This window comes from Belonocnema kinseyi, chromosome 3, assembly GCF_010883055.1.
Source record: "Belonocnema kinseyi isolate 2016_QV_RU_SX_M_011 chromosome 3, B_treatae_v1, whole genome shotgun sequence".
NCBI lineage: Eukaryota > Metazoa > Arthropoda > Insecta > Hymenoptera > Cynipidae > Belonocnema > Belonocnema kinseyi.
In genome coordinates this window covers 158,140,416-158,165,636 of record NC_046659.1, presented here as the reverse complement: position 1 = coordinate 158,165,636, position 25,221 = coordinate 158,140,416, and the positions used below count along the sequence as shown (strand labels likewise).

General features: G+C 25.3%; 1 protein-coding gene across 2 annotated transcripts in view; it reads right to left on the bottom strand.

Moving 5' to 3' along the window:
- LOC117168902 (probable phospholipid-transporting ATPase VD) overlaps positions 1-25,221 on the bottom strand; it is a 136,973-nt gene that overhangs the window by 39,845 nt on the left and 71,907 nt on the right. For both annotated transcript variants that reach the window (XM_033354834.1, XM_033354833.1), the window contains exons 6-8: positions 12,487-12,762; positions 9,010-9,178; positions 2,450-2,803 (exon numbers count right to left, since the gene is read on the bottom strand). In XM_033354834.1, coding sequence (XP_033210725.1) covers positions 2,450-2,803; positions 9,010-9,178; positions 12,487-12,762 — 799 coding nt within the window. The remainder of the gene's footprint in view (positions 1-2,449; positions 2,804-9,009; positions 9,179-12,486; positions 12,763-25,221) is intronic.

Below are 25,221 nucleotides of genomic sequence, written 5' to 3'. Positions count from 1 at the left end.
TTCAACAAAACAGTTGAATTTCCAACTAAAAAAATGGATTTTTCAACAAAGTTTTTGAATTTTCAACAAATAAAAAAGTTGCTTATCAAAAAAGATAAAATAATTACGAAAAAGGTTTCAATGAAGAAACCAAAAAAGATTAACGTTCTACGATAATAACTAAAATAAAAAATCGAATTTTCAAACGTAAAATATTTATTTTTAACAAAAAAGTTAATTTCCAACTAAAAAAATGGGTTTTTCAACAAAATCTTTTGAATTTTCAAAAAATAAAAAAAGATTAAATCTTTACTAATAATGTAATACATATTTGAAATTTCAATCAAGAAACCAAAAAAAGATTAAATTTCTACGATAACAACATACACATTTTTTAACGAAAAAATCGAATTTTCAAACGAAAGACATTAATTTTAAAACAAAAAAACTTAACTCTTAACACAAAAGAGGAATTTAAAACAAAGCAGTTGAATTTGCAACAAAAAAGACTGGGGCTTTAACAAAATTGTTGAATTTTTCAACAAATAATAAAATTTTAAAACAAAAAGAATCATTTCTTTACGGTAAATGTTTCAATGAAGAAACCAAAAAAGATTACATTTCTACGATAATAACCAAAACAAAAAAAAAAGAATTTTGAAAGAAAAATATTAATTTTCAACAAAAAAGTTAATTTTCGAATAAAAAGAAAATCATTTTCCAACGAAATAGTTGCATTTTAAACCAAAAAGATGAATTTTCAACTAGAATAATGAATCTTCAACTATAATAGATCAATTTCCAACCAAAACGATGCATTTTTAACTAAAAATATTATTTTCTAATAAAAAAGACAAATTTTCAACAAAATACATGATTTATCAACTACAAAAAAAAAATTTTAACCAAAAAATAGAATAGTCACATTTTCAGTTAAAATAGGCTATTTTTGAATCAAAGAAATAAGTTCACTTAAATGATGTAATATTCAACTGGATTGATTCCATTTTAAGTTACAAAAATTAATTTTCAACCAAAAAGACGAACTTTCAACAAAATAAATGAGTTTTCCACCAAACAATTGAATTTTCTACTAAAAAAAAAAATCATTTTTCAACGAAATTTTTCAATTTTTAACAAAAAGGATGAATATTCCATCCCAAATAAACGAGTTTGCAGCAGAATTTCTAAATTTTCAATTGAAAAAAATTATTTTTCAACGAACAAAAAACGAATTTTGAACTAAATAGTTACGCTTTCAACCAAATAGTTGAATTTTCAATAAAAATTATGAATTTTAAATTGAACAAAACATAAACTTTTAACCAAAAATTGAATAATTAAAAATTTTAAGTTAAAAAAATGGAGATTCTTCATTAAGACAAAATGACTTTTAAAAATGAGTTTAATTTTTAAAAAAGAAGTTTATTTTTCACCTAAAAAATACAAATTTTCAATCAACTAGTTGAATGTTCTACTAAAAAACATCAGTTGTCAACGAAACGTTTGAATTTTAAACCAAATAGATGAATTTTCCACTAAGCAAAAAACAATTTTCAAAAAAATACATGAATTTTCTACTAAAAAATAATTTTTAAAATGGATATAACTTTTAAAAAAGAAGATTCATTTTCAAAACCAAATGACCAAATTCAACAAAATACATCAATTTTCAGTCAAGTAGTTGAATTCTTTACTAAAAAAAATTATTTTTCAACCAAATGTTTGAGTTTTAAACCTAGTAGATGAATTTCCAACTAAACAAAAAATAATTGTCCTCTTGTAGTCGCTAATGACCACTGCAGTTGATGTGACTTAAGGCCTTTATTTAATAAAAAAATAAAATAATTTTCAACTTGAATTTTAAACCAGAAAGATAAATTTTCAACGAAGAAGATTAATTTTCTAGCCAAAAAGGCGAATTTTCGTAAAAACACAAGAATTTTTAATACAAAAAGGTAATTTTTGAACCAACAATTTATAAGTTTAAATTTCAGATAAAAAAATTAATTTCAAATAAAACAAAATTTCAACAAAATATTTGCATTTTCAGTTAGAAAAATTAATTTTTAACCCAAAACAAAAACTAATTTTTAACAAAATGGTTACATTTTCAAGAAAAGAGATGATTTTTCAATTAAAATAATGAATCTTCGACCAAAAAGATGAGTTTTTAAATCAGAAAATTAGTTTTATACAAAAAAAAAAGGACAAAATTTCAACCGAAAAAAGAATAGTTGAATTTTCAGTTACAAAAATTTCACGGAAAATGCAATATACTCGTAGTTCATCAACAGAAGATTAATTGTGCACCAAGAGGGAGAGATTTTCAACAAAATAAATGAATTTTCAATCAAATAGTTGCATTTTCGACTAGAAAAAAAAAAACATTTTTCAACGAAACAGTTGAATTTCAAAGTCAAAAGATGAATAAAAGAAATAAAAATAAAAATGAATAAATTGAACTAACTTGTCCGAGTTCTTCGGTGATATTGAGAGCCCGACACTCGGCTCTTCGACCAGATTCCGGATCGTAGAGGAGAGGGTCATGGCCGATGTGGTAAACTTGTCCAACTTTGGCCATCTCAAGAGTGACATAGAGACTGAGAGGTATCATCACCTGCAGAATGATGACGAATGTCCAAAATGTGAGCATTCCCTCGTAGGTCGGGTCTTGAATAATTGGCAGGAAAGGTACGGGTCCGACATTGGTGTAAGCCGAGAGCCAAAGTCTGCATCCTGCTGCCCCGACAATGCACAACACCACCAAAATAACCACGCACCAAATTATATCCAAGTTCATTTGTCTCTCTAGTCGCGAACGCTACGAACAAAAAGTTCTATTAATTCCTGACCTGATCAACAGACACCAGGCACCAGCCTCTTCTCTCTGAATTCGACATCAAAAGATCCGGATTCACAGATTATTTAACTTGAGGGACACGCGCATAAATTATATAAACTTCTTTTCTGAAATTTTCAACCACGAAAGGCAATAAGAAAGAATTATAATCATTTCAAAGGTTGAATTTTTGGGCCAAAAAAGAGGAGCTTACTACGAAAGCTATTCAAGTTTCAACTGAATAGTTAAATTTTCAACCAAAAAGAACCAAGAAATATGAAAAAATTCCCATTTTCAATCAAATAGTTAAAATTTTATCAAAAAACTCAATATTTAACATTTTCTTACAACAAATTATGTATTTTATACAAAAAAACAAAACAATTTCTACATATAAGGTGAATTTTCAACCAAGAAAGACAAATTTTCAAGAAAATAATTAAATTTTTAAGCGAATAGATAAATCTTCAACAAAAAAGGTTCATTTTCTACTAAAAAAGACAAATTTTCAATAAATTATATAAATTTACAATAAATAGTTGAATTTTTATACTAAAAACGATCTTTTTTTTTAACGAAAATGCAATTAATTTTAATCATAAAAACTAATTTCTAACATATCATTTGAATTTCCTACAAAATAGTTTAATTGTCTACTAAATTGTTAAATTTTCCAAATAACAAGAAGAGCTTTCTACAAAAAAGTTGAATTTTCAACAAAATTGTTAAATCTTTAGTTAAAAAAATTAACCCTTGACAAACAAAAAACGAATATTAAACTTCAATTATGAATGTTTAACCAAAAAACACGAATCTTCAAACAAAACAAATAAATTTTTAACCGAATAATTGAATTTGTAACAAAAAACGTTATAGTTAAATTTTTATTACAAGAAATTAATTTTCAACAAAATTTTTTTTTCAGAAATTCATATTTTTCTGAAATTTTGAACCACGTAAGCTGCAAGGCAATAAAGAAAAATAATTTTATTTCAAAATGTCGAAGTTTCAGGCCAAAAAAGAGGAACTTACTACAAAAACTATTTTATTTTCAACTAAATAGTTACATTTTTAACAAAAAAGAACCAAGAAATATGAAAAAATCCCCATTTTCAATCAAATAGTTAAAATTTTATCAAAAAACTCAATATTTAACATTTTCTTACAACAAATTATGTATTTTATACAAAAAAGCAAAACAATTTCCACAAATAAGGTGAATTTTCAACCAAGAAAGACAAATTTTCAAGAAAATGATTAAATTTTTAAGCGAATAGATAAATCTTCAACAAAAAAGGTTAATTTTCTACTAAAAAAGACAAATTTTCAATAAATTATATAAATTTACAATAAATAGTTGAATTTTTATACTAAAAACGATCTTTTTTTTAACGAAAATGCAATTAATTTTAATCATAAAAACTAATTTCTAACATATCATTTGAATTTCCTACAAAATAGTTTAATTGTCTACAAAATTGTTAAATTTTCCAAATAACAAGAAGAGTTTTCTACAAAAAAGTTGAATTTTCAACAAAATTGTTAAATCTTTAGTTAAAAAAATTAACCCTTGACAAACAAAAAACGAATATTAAACTTCAATTATGAATTTTTAACCAAAAAAGACGAATCTTCAAACAAAACAAATAAATTTTTAACCGAATTTCAACTAAATAGTTAAATTTTTAACAAAAAAGAACCAAGAAATATGAAAATATTCCAATTTTCAATAAATTACATACATTTTCAAACAAACGGTTAAAATTTTAACAAAAAAATCAATATAACTAAAAATTAATTGAATTTTCTACAAAATAATTGTATTTTCTAAAAGATGAGTTTTCTACAAAGCAGTTGAATTTTCAACAAAAAAAGTTCATTTTCAGCCAAAAAGTGAATATTAAAAAAAAAATGTTTGAAAGTTTAATTTTCTACTAAAGAGTTGCATAGTTTAACGAAAGTTGATTTTTTAAAACAAAAAATTTTTTTTTGAACAAAATACATAAATTGTAAACCAAACAGTTAAAATTTTAACCGAGAGTTAGCTTAATTTTATACCAAAAAAGACAAATTCCCAAAAAAATACATTAGCCTTAAACCAAATAGTTGAATTTGCAATCAAAACATTGATTTTCAACCAAGAAAGATTAATTTTCAAGAAAATAATTAAATTTGTAACCGAATAGTTAAATCTTCAACAAAAAATGGTTAATTTTCTACTAAAAAAGAAGAATTTTCAATAAATCAGTTGCCTTTCCTAACAAATAGTTATAATTTTCTACTAAATTGTTAAATTTTCCAGACAACAAGATGATTTTTCTACAAAACAGTTGAATTTCCAACTAAAAAGATTAATTTTTTAAACCAAATTGTGGAATTTTCAACAAATAAAAAAATTTTAATCAAAAAAAATCAAATCTTCACGAAATATTTAATACATACTTGAAATTTCAATAAAGAAACCATACAAGACTAAATTTGTATGATAACAACTGATACATTTTTAAACGAAATATCAAATTTTCAAACGAATAATATTAATTTAAAAAAAAAACTCTTAATTTTTAACACAAAAGACGATTTTTTAACTCAAAGGTCGATTTTCAATTCAATATACAAATTTTCAAGAAAAAAGTTGAATTTCCATCCAAAAAGATTGAATTTTTAACAAAAATGTTTAAATTTCAACAAATTATAAAAATTAAAAAAATTAATTTTAAACAAAAAAACTAATTTCCAACAAATCAGTTGAATTTCCTTCTAAATTATTAAATTTTCCAGATAACAAGATGAGTTTTCTACAAAAAAGTTTAATTTTCAACGAAATTGTTAAATCTTTAGTTAAAAAAAATAAACCTTAACAAACAAAAAACGAATATTCAACTAAAATTATAAATATTTAACCCAAAAATATGAATCTTCAAACAAAACACAAATTTTTCTAACTGAATAATTGAATTTGTAACAAAAAATGTAATAGTTAAATTTTTATTATAAAAAATTAATTTCCAATAACAATTTTTTTCTTCAGAAAGTCACCTTCAGGGACGTGCATAAATTATGTAAAGAAAGCTGTTTATGTTTCAACTAAATAGTTAAGTTTTCAACCAAAAAGAACCATGAAAGATGAAAAAATTCAAATTTTCAAATTACATAAATTTTCAACAAAAAAAAAAGTAATTTTCTACAAATCAGTTGGATTTTCTACCAAACAGTTGTTTTTTCTACTGAATTGTTGAATTTTCCAGCTAAAAAGACGAGTTTTCTACAAAAGTGTTATATTTTCAACTCAAAAACATGAATTTTCAACAAAAAAAGTTCATTTTCAACGAAGCAGTGAAATTTAAAAAAAAAGGTTGAATTTTCAGTTAAAGAAATTAATTTTTAACACATAAAAGACGAATTTTCAACCAAACGAGAATAAGATTAATTTTGTACCAAAAAAGAGGAATTGTTAGGAAAATACATCAAGCTTGAACCAAATAGTAGTTGAATTTTCAAATAAAAAAAGACAATTTTTCAACAAAATGATTAAATCTTAAAGCGAATAGTTAAATCTTTAACTGAAAACTTAATTTTCTACTAAAAAAGGCGAATTTTCAATAAATTACATACATTTTCAACCAAACATTTAAATTTTTATTATAAAAAAATCAATTTTCAACCAAATTTTTTTTCTCTAAAACCGTTAAATTACCTACTAAACTGTTGAATTTTTCAGCGAACAAGATGAGTTTTCTGCAAAATACTTGAATTTTCAACTCAAAAACATGAATTTTCTGCAACAAAAATTAATTTTCCACCAAGCAGTGGATTTAAAAAAAATTGTTCATTTTTCAGTTTAAGAAATGAATTTTTAACAGACAAAGAATTTTTAACTTAAATGGATGAATTTTCGACGAAAAATGTAACAGTTAATATTTGAACTAAAAAATATTTTTAATTTAAATCAAATAGTTTAATTTTTAACCAAAAATATTTAAACTTTCAGTCAAAAAGAATAATTTTCAAAAAAAGATTTAAACAAAATGTATAAATCGTAAAACAAAAATGTAAATTTTCAACCGAGAATAAGATTAATTTTATAACGAAAAAAATGAATTCTCAAGAAAATACATCAATCTTGAACCAAATAGTTGAATTTTGAACAAAAAATTTGATTTTCAATAAAAACAGAGAAATTTTAAACGAAATAATTTAATCTTAAAGCGAATAGATAAATCTTTAACCGAAAAGGTTAATTTTCTACTAAAAAAGGCGAATTTTCGATAAATTACAAACATTTTCAACGAAATAGTTACATTTTCAACAAAAAATGTAATAGTTCAATTTTTATTACAAAAAAGTTTTTTCTTCAAAATCATTGATTTTTCAACCGAATAGTTGAAATTTCTACAAAATTGTTGAATTTTCTAGCCAACTGGACGGTTTTTCTACAAAAAAGTTGAATTTTCAAGTCAAAAACATGAATTTTCAACAACAAAAATTGGTTTTCAACCGAACGATGGATTTTCAAAAAAATTGTTGAATTTTCAGTTAAAGAAATTAATTTTTAAGAAACAAAAAAAGAATTTTTAACATAAACGGATGAATTTACGATGAAAAATGTAATAGTTAATATTTCAAGTGAAAAAATATTTTTTAATTTTAAATAAATAGTTTAATTTTCAACGAAATAGTTAAATTTTCAGTAGAAAATATTCAATTTCTAAAAAAAAAAAAAATTTAACAAAATACATCAGTTGTAGACCAAAAAGTCAAATTTTCATTATTTTCAACCTAGAATAAACTTAATTTTATATCAAAAAAGATGATTTATCAAGAAAATACATCAACTTTGAACCAAATAGTTGAATTTTCAACCAAACAGATTGATTTTCAATTTAAAAAAAAAATTCAACAAAATAATTAAATTTTAAAGCGAATAGTTGAATCTTTAATAAAAAAACTCAATTAGTGAATTTTCCAGCCAACAAATACGAGTTTTCTACAAAACAGTTGAATTTTCAAGTCAAAACTTGAACTTTCAACAAAAAAGTTTATTTTCGACCACATATTCGAATTTTCAACAAAATTATTAAATTTTCGGTTACAACAAATTAATTTGAAATTAAATTAAACTTAAATTTTCAGCCGAAAAGATTAATTTTCTAAAAAAAAAATTTGGATTAAAACACATAAATTGTAAACGAAACAGATAAATTTTCAATCGAGAATAAAATAATTTTACACCAGAAAAGATGAATTCTCAAGAAAATACATCAGCTTTCAACATAATAGTTGAATTTTCAAGCCAAAAAGATTGATTTTCAATAAAATAGATGAATTTTCAACAAAAGAAAGTTAAACAAAACAGTTAAATTTTATTCCAAATAAAAGAATTATGTTCTGAATTGTTATATTTTCTAGATAACACGACGTATTTTCAACAAAATAAATTTTCAACCGAATAGTTGAATCTTTGAATTAAAACGGCCAATTCTTTAAAACTAATTTAATATAAAACAGTTAAATTTTCTCTCAAATAGTTTAATTTTCTACTAAATGAATTTTTAATTGTCAAACAAAAAGTATGGAGTTTCAACAAAAAAGTTGCTTTTCGACCAAAAATGATGAATCAAAAAAATTAATTATCAACTTAAAGGATGAATTAATTAACAAAAATATTAATATTCTACGGCAAAATAAATTTTTTCCCCAAATTATAGAAATATTCAAGCAAATCGTTGAATTTTCAAACTGAAGCTCAATTTTCAACCAAAAAAAAGGATGAATTATCAACGAGAAACGAAATAGTTAATATTTGAACCAAAAAGATTTGAATTTTAAGTCAAAGACAGTTTAATTTAACAAAAAAAGATTATTTTTCAACAAAATAAAAAAAAAATGTAATTTCCACTTAAAAATATGAATTTCTAACCGTAAAAGGCGAATTCTCAAGCAAAAAGAATGAGTTATTTACAAAATGGTTGAAATTTTTAGGAAAATTATAATATAAACTTTTAATTTCAGTTTCTCAAAAATTCTTTGATTTTTTTCAGATGTTTCCTGACATTTCCTGACTTTAGGGGATATCGAAATTGTGAATATTCATAATGTGATTGTAGCGAGTGTTTACGGATGTGGTGAAACTGTGCAATTAATGATAAATTGTAAAATAAAGAAAGGAACCGGAAATAGGTCAATACCTTGTACCTAGGCCCCCCATTGTTGAGCATCGCTTTAGTCTCGTGACCAGCATAAACTACAATACCCTCGACGAAATCAGTATTCTTCAGAACACACTCCCTGAGTAAAAGATTTTCCGTCGAGACAGGCACTCTGGCACCTTTCGGATGAACCACGGCTCCGTGAAACCTGAAGAACAACAAAGAAATTAATTCGTCTACAATCTACTCTACATAAATAATTAATTTCCAGATTTTAAATTACGAACTTTAAGAAATTTAAATTAGATTAAAATCCAAATTAAAAATGCTATTTAACGTCCAATAATCAAATTGATGCAAACTTCTGTTTAAAAAAAAAACAACAATCCAACGACCAAATTTGGACCACAACGAACAAACAAACAAAAATCCTATTGTAATCTGAAAAAATAATAATTTTTAGACAAAAATAAGAAAGAGGAAAGAAAACTGAGTTGAATCACGGAAAATAATTAAATATTAATATTAAATATTATTTAGATATTATTAATTAAATTACGGAAATATTTAAATTACGAAAGTGAAATTTCAATTCACGGGGCCGAGGAATGACCCGGCTTGAGGGTCGTCTTTTTCTGGTTCTCCAGGTTCAATGACACGCTGAATTGATCAACTTGTTTTTCAAAATTGGCTCATTTTTCCATGACTTAAAAGACCAAAACGGGGCTTTTCCATCAATTTTCGATAATATATTTCTCACATACTGCATAAAATTCTAAACATTTTAGTAAATTAAAAACAAATTTGGATACTTCGAATCTGAGAAAAACGGAATCGAAATTTCATACGTGCCGCTAAACGCAAACATTTATTTTGTAATCCATGACGTTAATTCTAAACATTCTTTACCACAAGAGAGCAAACAATTACAAAATAAGTGAATTATGAAATAATGACTTCAATTTTTCACTCAAAAATATAAATTAATTTTCAACAACAAAATACGGATGAATTTTCAAACTAAAATTATGAATCTTCAACTGGAATAGTTGAATTTGAAACCAAAAAAATGAGTTTTTAACTAAAATGATAAATTTGTAAACAAGAAAATGAATTTTAAACAAATTAAGTCAACTTTTAACCAAGAGATTAAATTTTCAACAAATTAATTTAATTTTTAACCAAAGAAATAAATTTTCAATACAAATGACGAATATTAAAAAAAATATTTAACAATGTAGTTCAACTATCAAACCAGAAGTTAAATTTTCAGACCGAAAGATAAATTCTCAACAAAAAAAGATTTTTCAGTCAAGAAAGAACAAAATTTGCATCCAAATTGTTAAACTTTCAAGTCCAAACACGAATTTCCTGAAAAAGTTGCATTTTCAACCAGAAAACATGAATTTTTAAGAAAAGTTCAATTTTATCGACACAGTTGCAGTATTAATGAAAAAAATAACTTTTTAAGAAAATATTTAAATTATCAAGCAAAGACAAACTGTCAACGAAATACATACATTTTCAAGCAAATACTTGAATTTTCCTATAAAAAAAAAAGTTTAAAAAAAATTGAAATATTTGAATTTCCACTTTAAAAAACTAATTTTATATCAACAAAAGAAAACGATTTTTCAATAAAATAGTTCAATTTTTAAACATAATGATAAATTTCAAACTAAAATGAATAATCTTAATTTAAAAAAGTTGAATTTTCAACCAAAAAGATGAATTTTCAGTCCAAAAAAAAATATTCTTGAACTAAATTGGTACATTTCCAAACAAATAGTTGAATTTTTTAATTAATAAAAAAACCAAGTTTCAACCAAACATGAAATAGATAAATTTTCAGCTTAGAAAATTAAATTGGCAACACAAAAATACGAATTTTCAGCAAAACAGTAACATTTTTAACTAAATAGATGAATTTTCAATGTACAGAATGAAATTCTGACACAAAACGACGAATTTTTAACCAAACAAATTTTTAACAAATAGTTTTTTAACAAAAAAAATACCTTTTTTAAACTAAATACATATATTTTATAAATAGTTAAATTTCCAAATAAAAAATTAAATTTTTACTAAAAAGAATAAATTTTTAATAAAATAATTCAATCTTCAACCAAAAAGATGAGTTTTCAAAAAAAATTTAATTTTCAATGAAACAGTTGAAGTTTTAACCAAAAGATTTTTTTACCAAAAAGAAGAATTTTCAACAAAATACACGAATTTGTATTCCAATAGGAGTTGAATTTTCCACTAATATAATCATTTTTCAACTAAATGTTTTAATTTTAAACAAAATAGATGATTTTTCAACCAAAAAAGGAAGTTTGTAATAAAATAGTTAAATTTTCAGTTATAAACAACATTAATTTTCAACTACAACAAAAAATTCAACAAAATAATTACATTTTAAATCAAAAAGATGAATTTTCAACTAAAATGAAGAATCTTAGACTGGAATAATTGAATGTTCAATAAAGAAGATTAATTTTCAACGTAGAAGATTAAAAAGAAATTAAAAGAAATTAAACTATTTTTATAAAAACGTTACTTTATTTTTAAAAAATCCTTTTCTTTTTGCTGGAAAGTGTAGGTAACTATTTGGATCAAAATTAATCGTTTTTAGTTAACAATTCAACTACTTAATTGAAAGTCGAACTAGTTTGTCAAAAATTAATTTTTTGTAGTTCACTACTTTGGTTGAAAATGATCCTATTAGGGATAAAAATTCATCTTGTTTAGTTAACAATTCAATTACTTGGTTGAAACTTGAACCAGTTTTTATTAAATTCTTTTTTTTTTAATTCACGTCTTTGGTTTCAAATGTAACTTTTTTTCAACATTCGTTTTTTGTTGTTAAAAATGATTGTTTTTTAATCATAAAATTGCCCTATTTCATTTTTGGTTAGAAATTAATATTTTATGAGCTGAAACTTCATTTATTTTATTGCAAATTCGTCTTATTGATTAGAAAATCAATCTTATTTGTCAAAAAATTCAACATATATTTCGACTGGTAATCTTAGAAAATTAAAATCTGCAAATTTCATTCAATACGTTATTTACATTAATTTTATTTCAAAGAGTTTATGCCTCCATCATCACCCTTTTTCCGTACAAAATAATTCTCTTTCCTCTATCTTTATAGAATTTAGGGCTACATTACTTTTCAGTATGGGGGGGGGGGGGGGGGGGGGGGGGGGGTAAAAGATATCCTTAAATTATTAACGTAGTTTTTCAAGATCACCCCTAAGTTCCGACGCTAGTCTAATCAAAAGGTCTTATCTTCGCGCACAAAAATTTCAAAAGGATACTTTTTAAAGAAAACAAAAAAATATTCAATTTTATTAGGAAAAAATACAGTCGAATCTAGATTTAGTGATTCTGGATTTAGTGTTTCCGAAAATTAACGCCGCGGGGATGTGGGTAAGAGTAGCTGCGGAAGCTATGCTGTGTTCACTCAGGCGTGACTCATTTGGTTATTCCTTCATGCCATAAAAATCTTACCTATAAATTTTGGTGCTGGGTTTGTCGATTTCGAGAACCGATCGAAATTTGCAAGGCTGAAAGGAGTCCTGAATATCGAGGAAACCCCTTACCACCTGTCGTTGTTTCAAATTGGTTTCCCCATCCAGATTACAGGTATCGAGATACGCAAATCCCTGAGGATCGCTGCTTCTCAGCAATAAAAGATCAGCCGGAACCAATTCATTGTTTGACAAGTGGACCAGGTCGCCGACTCTGATGTCCTTCCATGCCATCTTCATATATCTATCTCCATCACTGAAAAACAAAAAAAAAAACTATACATATAAAGCAGCTCAAAAATGGGTAAAACGGAAAATTCTTTCACAAAAAAAGGGGGAAAATAGGAGAAAGATTAAACATTAATTTTTTGCAGTTAGAGAAGGAGAATTCAGTAGGGCTGTTTTAATCAAAGAAAAAACTTCCCGGTCATTTCCCGGTCTGTAAACATCTTTCACAGGATGGCCGTTTTAATCGAAGAAAAAAATTCCCGGCCATTTCCCGGTTTTTTCCCGATTCGGAAAGATTTTTCACGGTCAAAGAAATTTAAAAAATCAAACTATACTCTAAAAATATTTCCATTTAAAGTAATAAAGAATAAACGACAAATTAAAGCATTCAAAGTGGCATCCTTGAATTCCAAACTTTTAAAATTGAATTTTAAAAGTTTTTCAATTCAAGAATTGTGTATTCAAATGCTCAAAAATGTACACGCACAAAATGGAAGATACTAACACTTTTCAATTAAACAATGTTAAATTAAATTCAAATAAACTGCAAAATTTAAAACTTTTATAAATAATAGTGTTCAAAGATTCAGATTAGGTTCCAACAAAATTTTTTAAATTTTCATAATTACATTATTTTAAATAATTTCAAGTTAGACACTTTAACTTTAAATTAACAGTTTTTAAATTAGAAGTTAAATTATTTTAATTTTAAATAGTTTAGGCGGCCTTCAAAAGCTTCAAAATGCTATTTCAATCTTGAGAAATCTAGAAGTGGTTTAAAATTTTTCTAAATTCAAAATAATTTTTGAATTTTTTTTCGGAAATTTTAAATATGTTTTTAAATTAATTGAATTTTTTTCTGTAACTTTTAGAAAATCCTGAAAATTAAAAAAAATCCTTAATTTTGAATTTATAAATAACAATAGAACACTTATTATTTGTAAAAAATTAGAGCCGAATTTAACATAAAATGTAGATTTTTGCAGATTTCAAACAAAACAATTATAATTTTTTTAAAGAATTATGAAAAACTTCCAAAGAATTTTTAAAAAATCCTTAAGATTCTTAGAAAAATTGAAAATGAAATTCTAGAGATTCAAAGATTTCTATGTGAAACAATTCAGAATTAAAATTGTTGATTTTAAATATTTGGTTTCAATTTACTCGTCTTAAAAGAACAGTGAAATATTGCTTAATATTAAATAGTTATTCTTTTTATAAATTAAGAAATTTCAAATTAAATGGATTAAAAATTTAATTGAATTACGACTATATTATTATGGAGTTTTTTTAAGTTGAAAAAAGTAAAGCGCAGGTTTATATTTTTTAATGGCTAAAAAAATTAATAGAAATAATATATTAATCAATTTATTTATTAAATTTAATATAAGAAATAATATAAAGGAAGACCTGAAACTCTGAATTAAAAATATTTTATTGATAAATCATTAAAATTTTTATTAAAAAATAAAATTATCGGAATGAATAAATGTTGTATTAATTTCAATTCTTATCAAGACTTTCGGATTGAAAAAGTTACAGATCAATTTTTAAACTAATTTAATTACTTAAATCTACTGAATTTATTTACTGCATTTATTTACTGCACTTTAATTACTTTAAAAACTATTAAAATCGAACTTGGGCAGATTTTAAAAGCTTCTAAATTTTAATTTTTTAAGCCTTTAAACTGCATTTTGAAATTATTTAAATTAAAATATATGCTTAAAAATTATAATGGAACATTTTTAAATTGAAACATTTTTGAAATTAAGCATTCTAAACTGAATGATATAATAATTGATAAAAAGCACAATTTAACCAATTATTTTACAAAAGGTTGAAATCAAAGTGGGACAAAATTTTTAGAATAACAATTTTGTAAAATTCCCGGTCGAAAAATAAATTCACTGTCATTTCCGGTTATTTTAAGCGACGTTAAGCTCGAAAAATTATAACTTGAGCAATGCCACTTTTTTTATAGAATGAACACTTCTTTAATTAGAAGTTAAATTATTTTTATTTTAAACAGCTTTGTTATTTTATTTCAAAATCTTCGAAAATCCACATATTTTATTTTAGATTGTTTCAAAATTTTCATTATTTTTGAAATTTTCTCAGAACTTCTAAACATTTTTTTAAATTGTATACATTTTTCCCAAAATCTTTCTCAAATTTTTTTCAAAATCCTGCAAATTTGAAAATATTCCAGATTTATTTTTGACTATTTTGGAAACCTTTTTAAATATTCTCTTAAGATTAATTTTTCAAAATAAAAAAAATCATTAAAAATTTTCCTAGGAATCTCAAGGAAATGGTTTTTTATTCCTTTGAAGCCTTTCACAATTCTTACAAAACTTCTAAATTTTCTATTCGAAATCTGCAAAAATCTATATTTTGTTTTAAATTAGGCCATCCTAGGCTGTTTTCACTGAAATTACATTAATTTTGAATCTTCTCAGAACTTCGAAACATTTTTGAGTTTTGTATATTCTTTTTCTAATCACTAATTTAAAATAAACAGTCAAATATTTCTAAGTATTAAGCAATTGATATTTTTCTTTATTAAAAAATGTATGTGATAATTAATGAATGAAAACAAATTAATTAATGATTATGAATATATTAATTTGAAATTATTTTGAAATTGAAAAAAGTTTATAAAGTTTCAATCGAGCATTTAAATTTGCTTACCTACTAAGGCTTTCCAATTGAGAAGGTTTAATTTTTTATTTAAAAAACTGAAATTTCCTCAATTTTGAACTGATTCCGAATCGTCTTGTAAAATCAATTTTATTACTATTCATTTGTTAATCCTTACTGTATAGTTCAATTTTAAAAATCATTATAATTTATATTCACAGTTGATCAAACAAAATATTTTTTATCAAAAATTGTCGATTTTACATGATTCTAATTTTTAATTTTTTAAGTCTTTAAAAAGGCATTTTTTAAATAAAAGATTTTCGAATGACGCATTATAAACTGAATGATATCATAATTGAAAGATATAACAATTTAATTAATTTTCTCTTAAACTTTTAAAATCAAACTTGAACAGATTTTTTTTCTAATAATTTGTTAAATTCCCAATCAAAAAATAAATTCACTGTCATTTCCCGGTTTTCCGGCACAGCGGCCACCCTGAGAAACAATCTTTTTATAAGTAATTAATAAATTTCCCGAAATTTTAACATTTCCGATTTTTTTCAGTTATTATTATTTCAAATTTTAACAATAATTTTAGAAACTCTAAACATTACAAATATATTATTTATAAAAATATTTTATTACTATATTTAAATACATTAATGATATTTATACAAAAAATTAATTATTTAAATTCGGAAATTTTCTAGTTCAGACATTTTCTTGAAATTCGTTAGAATTTTTTTCAATAACTGCAAATCTTTAAATCCCTTAAATTTTGGATATAAATCGAATAAAAATAATTATTTAATTAAATTCATCCTAAAAAACCGTTTAAACAAAATGGTTTTTCATTTTCTAATGTTAAAAATACAAACTACTTGAAACTTTATAATAACAAATTTTTAACTATTAATAGCTCAAAAATTTTGAAAATGTGGATTTTTTTAGTAATTGAAAGTCTTTAAAATCCTTTCAAATTTTTCTAATTCTTTCAAATCCCTCGACATTGTTCAAGTCCATAGTAATCCCTGGAAATAAAATTTAATACATTCGCTAAAGTTCACCAGAAATTCTTTAAAATCCTTTGAAATCACAAAAACCCATTAAAATAAGTAGAAATCATTTGAAATTGCTTGCATACAAATAAAAATTATTAATTAAATTACTCTTCGGACTGTTACGACCTTGGATTTTTATGTCCTAATATAAAAAAATAACCTATCTAAAAATCTACAACAAAAAATTCTAAAAAAAGTTTTACTTTCGTAATTCTAATATTTCCATAGATGCGCATTTTTTTAATGTCTGAAGATCATAACTGTTATCACAAATATTGTTATTCACATATTTTTAGATTTTAAATAGTATAATTTTTAAATATTGAATTAAGAATTGTTCATGGACAGACAGACTACATTACTTAATTATTTTACCTAATTTCGAAAATATTTAATTTTTATAATTCAAATCATAAATAGTTTAGTTTGAACCGAAATTTTATCCGAAAAAAGCTGATCTTAGGCATTAAGACCTATTTAAATTAACCTTGCAATTGTAAAAAATTGTAAATGAATAGAAATTGTCTTTTAACAGTGAGAGAGATCCCAAGAACTATTTTTTCGGAAATGTTGAGTTAAGATTTGGGGATGAGTCTAGGTCAGTGGCGACTGGATCATTCACCACGACAACGCACGTGCACATTAATCGCAGCTTATTCAGCAATATCTGGCGAAACGCCAGAAATTGCAAAAAAAAAACTTTCACAACTTCGACAGCCACTATACAGTCCTGACCTGGTTACCTGTGATTTTTAGTTGTTTTCAAAATTAAAGTATCCTCTAATAGGAAAACGATTTCAAGATGTAAGAAAATCAGGGGATTTGAGGAAAGACTGCGATCCTTGCGATTATTGCGTTATTCGTAGGAGGAAAATACCGGTTTAAACCGTTTGAACTCGCAAACTAGCCCACGTGAGCTCGATCTAATCTGCAAAACGAGCGAGAAGAAATATTCCTTCGAGAATTCCCCAGAGAAAAAATAATTGAGATATAAATTACAAGAACTCGGAAGCAGAGAATTTCAATTGTTATTAGTTCGATAAATCGTCACTTTCCAAACTTGTTTTAAACTCGTTTTTAAACTAGTTTTCGAATTAAGGCGGATTTTACGAAATGTTTGTTTAGAGACGCTACAATTAATGAGATTTGCCTCTCGAAAGTGTCCTTCTGATTACTTGAGAGTGGGTGGATCACACATGCAAACTAGGAAGATTGATTGGAATAAACACGTTTTTTATCTTCACAAGTCGAATAATAAGGAACTCTTTCTTTGCAAACGAGGATTTTTTCTTGAAAAATAATGTCCAAAGAAAATGCTTAAATATGCGGAAGTATAAATTTTTGCGCGCATTTTTTAATTTTATAGGTTTTCACTTAAAAAATGAATCGTAGTTTAAAAAAAAAGAAAAAAGAGGGAAAATAAGAGGAATAGCGTACTAACTGTGGGCTCTGAAATTTAATTTCGTGATTAAAGAAACTGCTTTCTGTAAGGCTAAGCAAAATAGTAATGACATTGCCGAGGAGTAAAATTCTAAGTCGATAATTAATGAATAATTAACATCATTACGAATCGTTTTATTTTCTGCTTCTCTTCTAAAACCTTAGAACTATGAAGTCAGCATTTGCATTTGAAGAGCTTATTGTTGTAACCAGATATTTCTGGGAACATAATGGAAAGCAACTTCTTTAAAACTCTTCCAATTCAAAAAATTTATAGGTACCTATTCCAAATGATCTTTAAATCAATAATTTTATTGATAATCAATTGTATTAAAAATTATTTTTAAAAATATATTAAAACTATCGAAAACTTTGTATACCATATGGGTATCTCGCAAGTTTTATAGTCACGTTTTTATTACAATTTTTCTTTGAGCTACCTTTAGAAAAATCTTTTAAACACTTCAGCGTGTTCTACTGATAAAAAAACATCAGAAAAATTTAATAATTTAAAAATATATAATTGCAAAATGCTCGTTTGACTTACAAAAAATTTATTTTCATCAGCAGATAGATTTTGATTCCTTTTGCTCATAATTGGACCCAATAATAAAATTTAACTATTTTTGGTTGAAATTTCATTCTTTTTGGTATAAAATTTAACTATTTTCACAAACATTCGTCTTTAATTGCAAATTAACTTTGTGTTGAAAATTTTTATTTTTGGATTAAAAATTCGACTGTTTTGTAAAAAATTATTCTTTTTGGCTACAAAATTTGAGAATTTCGATTACATTTGTTTTTCTGTCTTCATTGAAAAATGACTTGAACTTGACTTGAAATTTTACTTGAACATTCAAAAATTATTAATTTAATATTAAAACCTTTTTTGGTTGGAGTATCAACTAATACATCATTCGTTGAGAAATCATCTTTCATGGTTGAAAACTGGTATTTTTTGCCTGAAAATTCATTTTTGTTGTTGTTAAAGAATTATAATTTTTGTTGAAAAATAGACTATTTTGTTGATAAGTATTTTTTTACGATTTGAACCAATTTTTGTGAGTTCGTTGAATACTTTTGAAGTACTTAAACTCTTTGTGAGAATCTGGAAATGTCTGTGAGATCTTTGTGAAACCTTTGGGAATCTCTTAAAATCTTCATAAGGTCCTTGAAATCCTTAAAAAAAATTTAATGTTTGAAATCCTTTAAATATTTTGAAATACTTATGAAATATTTTGAAATCTTAAGCAATTTGAAATCGTTTAAAATCATTGAAATGTTTAAAAATCTTTGATATTTGGTGCACTGTACCATTTTTAAAATATTTGAAATCTTTTGAAATCTTCTAAAAAAATTTTGAAGTTTTTGAAATTTTCGAAATCCTTATGAATTCTTTTAAACATTTGTGCAATCTTGGTGAAATCTTTGTATTCCTTTGAAATAGTTGAAATATTTAAAATGTTTGTGAAATCTTATGAAATCTTCTACAAAAATTTAAACTCGTTCAAAATGTAAACTGTTTTTTGAAATCTTTCAAATCTGGTGTACTATCCTTTTTGAAATCTTCGAAATTCTTTTATTCTTTTGAAATCCTTATGAATTTTTTTAAATGTTTGTGAAAGTTTTCTGGAATCTTTTGCATTTGTTTGAATTTATTAAAATAGTTTAAATCTTTGTGAAATCTCCAGAAATCTTCTAAAGAAATCTGAAATTGTTCAAAATCTTTTAAATGTTTTGAATTCTTTAAAATATTTCGTACGGTATCCATTTTGGTCTCTTCGAAATTATTAAAGTCTCCTGAAATCCTTATAAATTCTTCGCAATATTTTGTATTCGTTTGAAATATTTTAAATGTTTGAAATCTTTGTAAAAACTTTTGGAAATTTTTACAAAATTTAGAAATCGTTTAAAATCTAAGAAATGTTTTGAAATCTTTGAAATCTAGTTTACTACATTTTTTGAAATCTTTTAAATTCTTGTATTCGTTTGAAATCATTAATTCTTTGAAATGTTTATGAGATCTCTAGAAATCGTCTAGACAATGTTCAACAATTTAAAATCTTTGAAATATTTTGTAATCTTTGAAATCTGGTGTACTGTACCCATTTTCCAATCTTTGAAATCCGTGAAATCTTTTTGAAATGTTCAAAATCCTTTTTAATATTTTTAAATCTTTTGAAATATTTTGTCCATTTTATCATTCTATATTCGCGGAGAAGAAACTAAAAACTGATAGAATTATTCACAATATTTAAGTCTGTTCATTGCAATCTATGAAATAATTGATAGTCTACAAAAAGTGCGTGAAATCTCTTTATTCTGTAATGAAAAAAAGATAAATTATATACCTTGATAAATAAAAAACTTGCCAGTAGCAAGATTTCTTCTAAGCAAGATGTTTCTTTCATAACACTCTAAAAGATTTAAATTATTCTTCGCACTTCAATAAAATGACTTTTTTAAAAGCAAACAATATTTCTAATTCAAAATTCTCATGAAAAATTCAAAATTTCCAGGTTTTCAGGGATTAAAAAAATCCAGAATTCCAGGTCTTCAGGGTTTTCAAGGTCGTTGGACACCCTCAAGAGGATTAGGTAAAAAGGGGACAAAAGAGTACCCGTGCAACTGAAAAGTAAATTAAGACTGAATTGCAAGATAGAATAAATTTTCGAAAAATGTTGAAAGAATCTCATGAGCCCTGACCTATCTCTGAAGACAATAACTCGTGAGAATGTAGCCTCAGTACATTATTCCAAAAGTAGAACTAACTGTTACCTATGACTATATAGATGTGATCGCACAATTTCCATTGCGTAAAAGAAGTCCTACGCCTAACCACCTGTCGTCATGGATATATCTACTTGGTTAATTTGTAACCACTACGTTCTTGACATTCGTTTCCTTGAAACAAACAATTAAGATATCTCGCGACGATACTCTAAAAGATTCCATTCCAGTTTCTATGGTACAATAATAAATTGTAAAACCTCCGCTCTTTCTCTATTTGTAGCACTCGTCGAAGGACAGCACAATGACGTTATCAAAAAGATGTTATATTATTATTATTATTATTATTATTATTATTATTATTATCATCATTTCTATGGCGAAATGTTGTCACAGGCTTATACTGCCCAATATGTCGAAGGCATTTTTGGTTAGAGTTGGTTTTTATTTGATCATTTTGCACGGGGCTGTCCCGGTATATATCATCAGTCACGGACGCATTTTTATAATGCAATCAAATGGTGGCTCAGTTGGTTAGACACTCGGACTTCACCTCAGAGGTCCGGGGTTCGATCCCTGAGCCGGTACCTCTAGAAATTTTTCAATGTACCTTTACCGAGGTTCTGGTGGTTCGGAACCCACCTTAAGCTGTAGGTCCCCCCATCGTGTACTTGAACTGCAACCCAGTCCGTCAATGATGGGGTAAAAACCAGGCTTTGTTCAATATGTCTGGGCAGACTGCTCTCATCATCATTATTATTATAAAAAAAAAAACACTTCTGTGGCGAAATGTTGTCACAGGCTTATACTGTCCAATATGTCGAAGGCATATTTTTGGTTAGAGTTGGATTTTTATTTGATCATTTTTCACGGGGCTCTCCCGGTATATATCATCAGTCACGGACGCATTTTTATAATGCAATCAAGTAATCTGAAGTGGATGTAATCACTATGGGTATACATAGTTATTTGTGCTCATTATACGAGTGTTTTCCTTCCTCAAAAGTATCAAATACCATGCAGTTTCTCAGCTCAAGGGGTGAGAGACGGTTGCCACTCTCGCCTCGGTAGGGCCAGCATGCGCGAGTACTCAGTCGAGTATATTGCGCAGCATTCTGCTTTTCAGTTGAAAACGGATCAGATGGCCCTGATTGTCTAAGTCTTGAGGGTGACCATATAGTAACAAGGCCAGAGTAAGGCAACCCGCGAAACTGTTATTATACGGAACTTGGAGTGTGAATTTGCTTCCTCCTAGCAGGAGGTTTTTATTTAACAAACGAAAAAATGGACAATTTCAATATGTGTTTTTGCCCACATTAATTTCCTACGAAAAGATAAATTTTCAAGCACTTGAATAAAGCGACAAAAACGATTAAAAAAAAAAAGAGTTGAATTCTCAAAAAGTCGATTATCTACAAAACAGTTCAATTTTCAACCCACAAATTTGAAATTTTAATCTTAAAAGTTGATTTTTCAATATAAAAGTTTATTTTATACAAAATAGTTCCATTTTCTGCCAGGTAGTTCAATTTTCATCAAAATAGTTTCATTTTAAAACAAATTTTTGAATTTTCAACTAAAAATATTAATTTTAAACAAATCAGTTCATTCTTTAAAATTCAAAAATATAAATTTCTGTAATTTCTACGATTTATATTCAAAATTTCTTTAATTTGGCAGATTTACAATTGAAAACATGACTCTTCATCTTTAAAATCAGCGCGATTTAATCATTTTCATTTGTGAATATTTAAAATTGAATAATTTTAAACTACAAAGCGTTAAAATTGAAGAATTTTTAATTGAAAATTATTAAAATTATAAAACTTTAAATTGTAAGCTTTTATAATAAAGAGTTTTTAATTTTGAAAATTAAAAATTAGATAATATGGAAGTTTTCAGTTTCGCAATAAAAAATTTCTGTAATTTCGACAATTTACAATTGAAATAAATTGTGCAATTTCTAAGTTTTAAAATTAAAAATTCAGTAATTTTGCTGCTCTAAATTAGAAATTTCTTCAATCTAGAAAATTTAGAATTGACAACTTGACTTTTGATTCTCAAAACATTAAAATTAAAGAATTTTTCTTTATACATCTTTAAAGTTTTAAAGTTTTTAAAACAAACTTATCAAAATTGTCGAAATTTTAATTGTAAATTCTGAAAATTGAAGAATTATACTAATTATACTAATTTTATAAGTTTTACCATTAAAATTCTGTAATTTTAATGATATCCATTCGAATTTTCTTCAAACTGGACGATTTAGAATTAAAAACTTGACTTTTCACCTTCAAAACCATTAAAATTTGTATTGATAAATTTTTTAAATTGTAGATTTTTAAATTCTAATTCTTTAAACTAGAACTATTTAAAAAACAGTCAAAAATGCATCATTTTAAATTATACACATTAAAAATTAAAAGAACAATTGCAAATCTTTCAGATAAACCTATTTCAACAAGATGTTCAAAATTGTAATAATAATAAAATATAGACTGAATTATTTGAAAAAAGAAAATCTTGAATCGTTAAAATTTCATAGTGCCAAAACAAAACTTTGAACGTTCACATTTAAATTGCTCCATTCAAACAAATTATAATTTGGAAGAGAGTGTGCTGAAGTTTGATGTATAAATAATAGTTACTTTTGACCTTAAATTTTCTCAAGTAAATTAGTCTCTGACAGTTCTGCAAATGACGAATATTTTTTCAACCGAAGTTATTTTTGTTGAAGACAAACCTAATATTTTTAAAATGCTTTCAACTTGTTTCCTGTTCTGATCACGTATTATTAATTTGTTTGCTTTGCAATCACGAGGCGAGTCAAATGAAATATTGCGAAAGAAAGCTCGGCGAAAGCTCTTGGAAAAAGAGTGTCTACAGATTCGAGTCTTGTAAACAATTTTAAGTTTAAAAATGATTTATTTTTAGTTTGTAATTTTGTTGAATTAAAATATTTTTTAAAACTATTAAAAAAAAATTTTAAATTAGGCTTGCAATGTTCTAATAATTCTATTGACTTTTGGTCTCAACTCTTATCCATTTGATTAATTTTTTTATATTAGAAGTTGCTTTATCAGGAGAGAGAGAGAGAGCTTGATCAGTAGCGTGTATTTTTTTCGTGCCATTTAGCCAATTATGAGTGAGTAAAATGAACCAAGTTCACGCGATGAATGTCGCCTCAACGATGATGTCACGTTTGTGATTATGGATTATTCAGTCGGCTATAAGGTTTTGCACCGAAACCAAGTAGAAAATTCTTGAAAGGTTGCACTTGCGAAAGGTCTCGGTCTCGGACTCGAATTTATGATCAATGGCTCGTGTCTTGTCTTCTTTTTTTTTAAATCCAACTCTATTCGACGAGTAATATCTTATTAAAGTTGTTCCACATTCATTCCGGAATATTAAATCATTCTCTAAAAAATTGACGAACACTTATTTCTACAAAGACGAACGAGTTTCTCAATTTTGCACAATTCGACAGTTATAAAACAGGTATCAGGATATGAAAATGAAGTACCTTCCTTATTAATTTTTATTTGAAATCAGTTTTGGAATTATTCGTCAAACTGATTTAGCAAAAATAAATTTTTATTTATTTTTATTCTTTTATTCTACCGTTTATAGCCAACAACTTTTTTTTTAACCAATAGCAGGGTGACCACTTTATTCCAAGAGAAAAATTCCCGGTCCTTTCCCAGTGTTTTTCCGGTTCCCAACCATTTTCGATGTTTATTGACATTGTAAAATTCAAACTGTTAAATCGAAAAATATTTTAATTTGAAGTTATAAAAACTTAACTTTATATTAGGATACTCAAGGGGAACCATTTCGAATTTTTAACTTTTAAAATTAGCAATGTTTAAACATTTTTTTACTTAAAAGACTCAATAATTTATGTATCCTAAATGAAAGCTTCTAACACATTTTAGGGGAACAATTTTAACTTAAATGTCGCTAAGCCGCAAAATAACAAATTTAAAATTTTTATAAGTTGTACAGTTCGAATATTTAAAAAATTTTTAATCCTAGCTATCATATTCAAGTGAGAAACAATATAAATTAAACGATTAAATTTTTTTAACTGAACATTTTTTATATTAAATTATAAATTAATTTTATTTTAAGTCGTAAAAATTAATAATTGTTCAATTGTTATTCATTTATTACATCCTGTCTTTGTTGTGAAATCTTAATAATTCTTCCTATCTTTTTGAAGTCTTTTAAATTCTTAAAACCCTTCTAAATTTTTTATTGAAAATCGTAAAAAATCTACATTTTTTTAAACCTTTTCAAGTTCTAAATTATTTTTCAATCGTCTAAAAACCTTTAAACATCTCTAAAACTTACTTGAAGTTTTCTAAATTAATAATTTTTTCTCTTTATTTATTCTTCAACAAAATTTTTTTTATCATTCTAAATATACTCTTCAAAGAGGGAGGGTCGGTAAGGCCGGTTTTTGGCCTAATTTATTTTTGGTCCAAAAAATCTGAAAAAATCATAGTAGTATCTTATAAGTATCCCGAGTCGATTGCACGCTAAACGGAATACCCTCCACCCCCCAGCCACCCCCACCCCCTACAAATATAGGAAACACCACTACC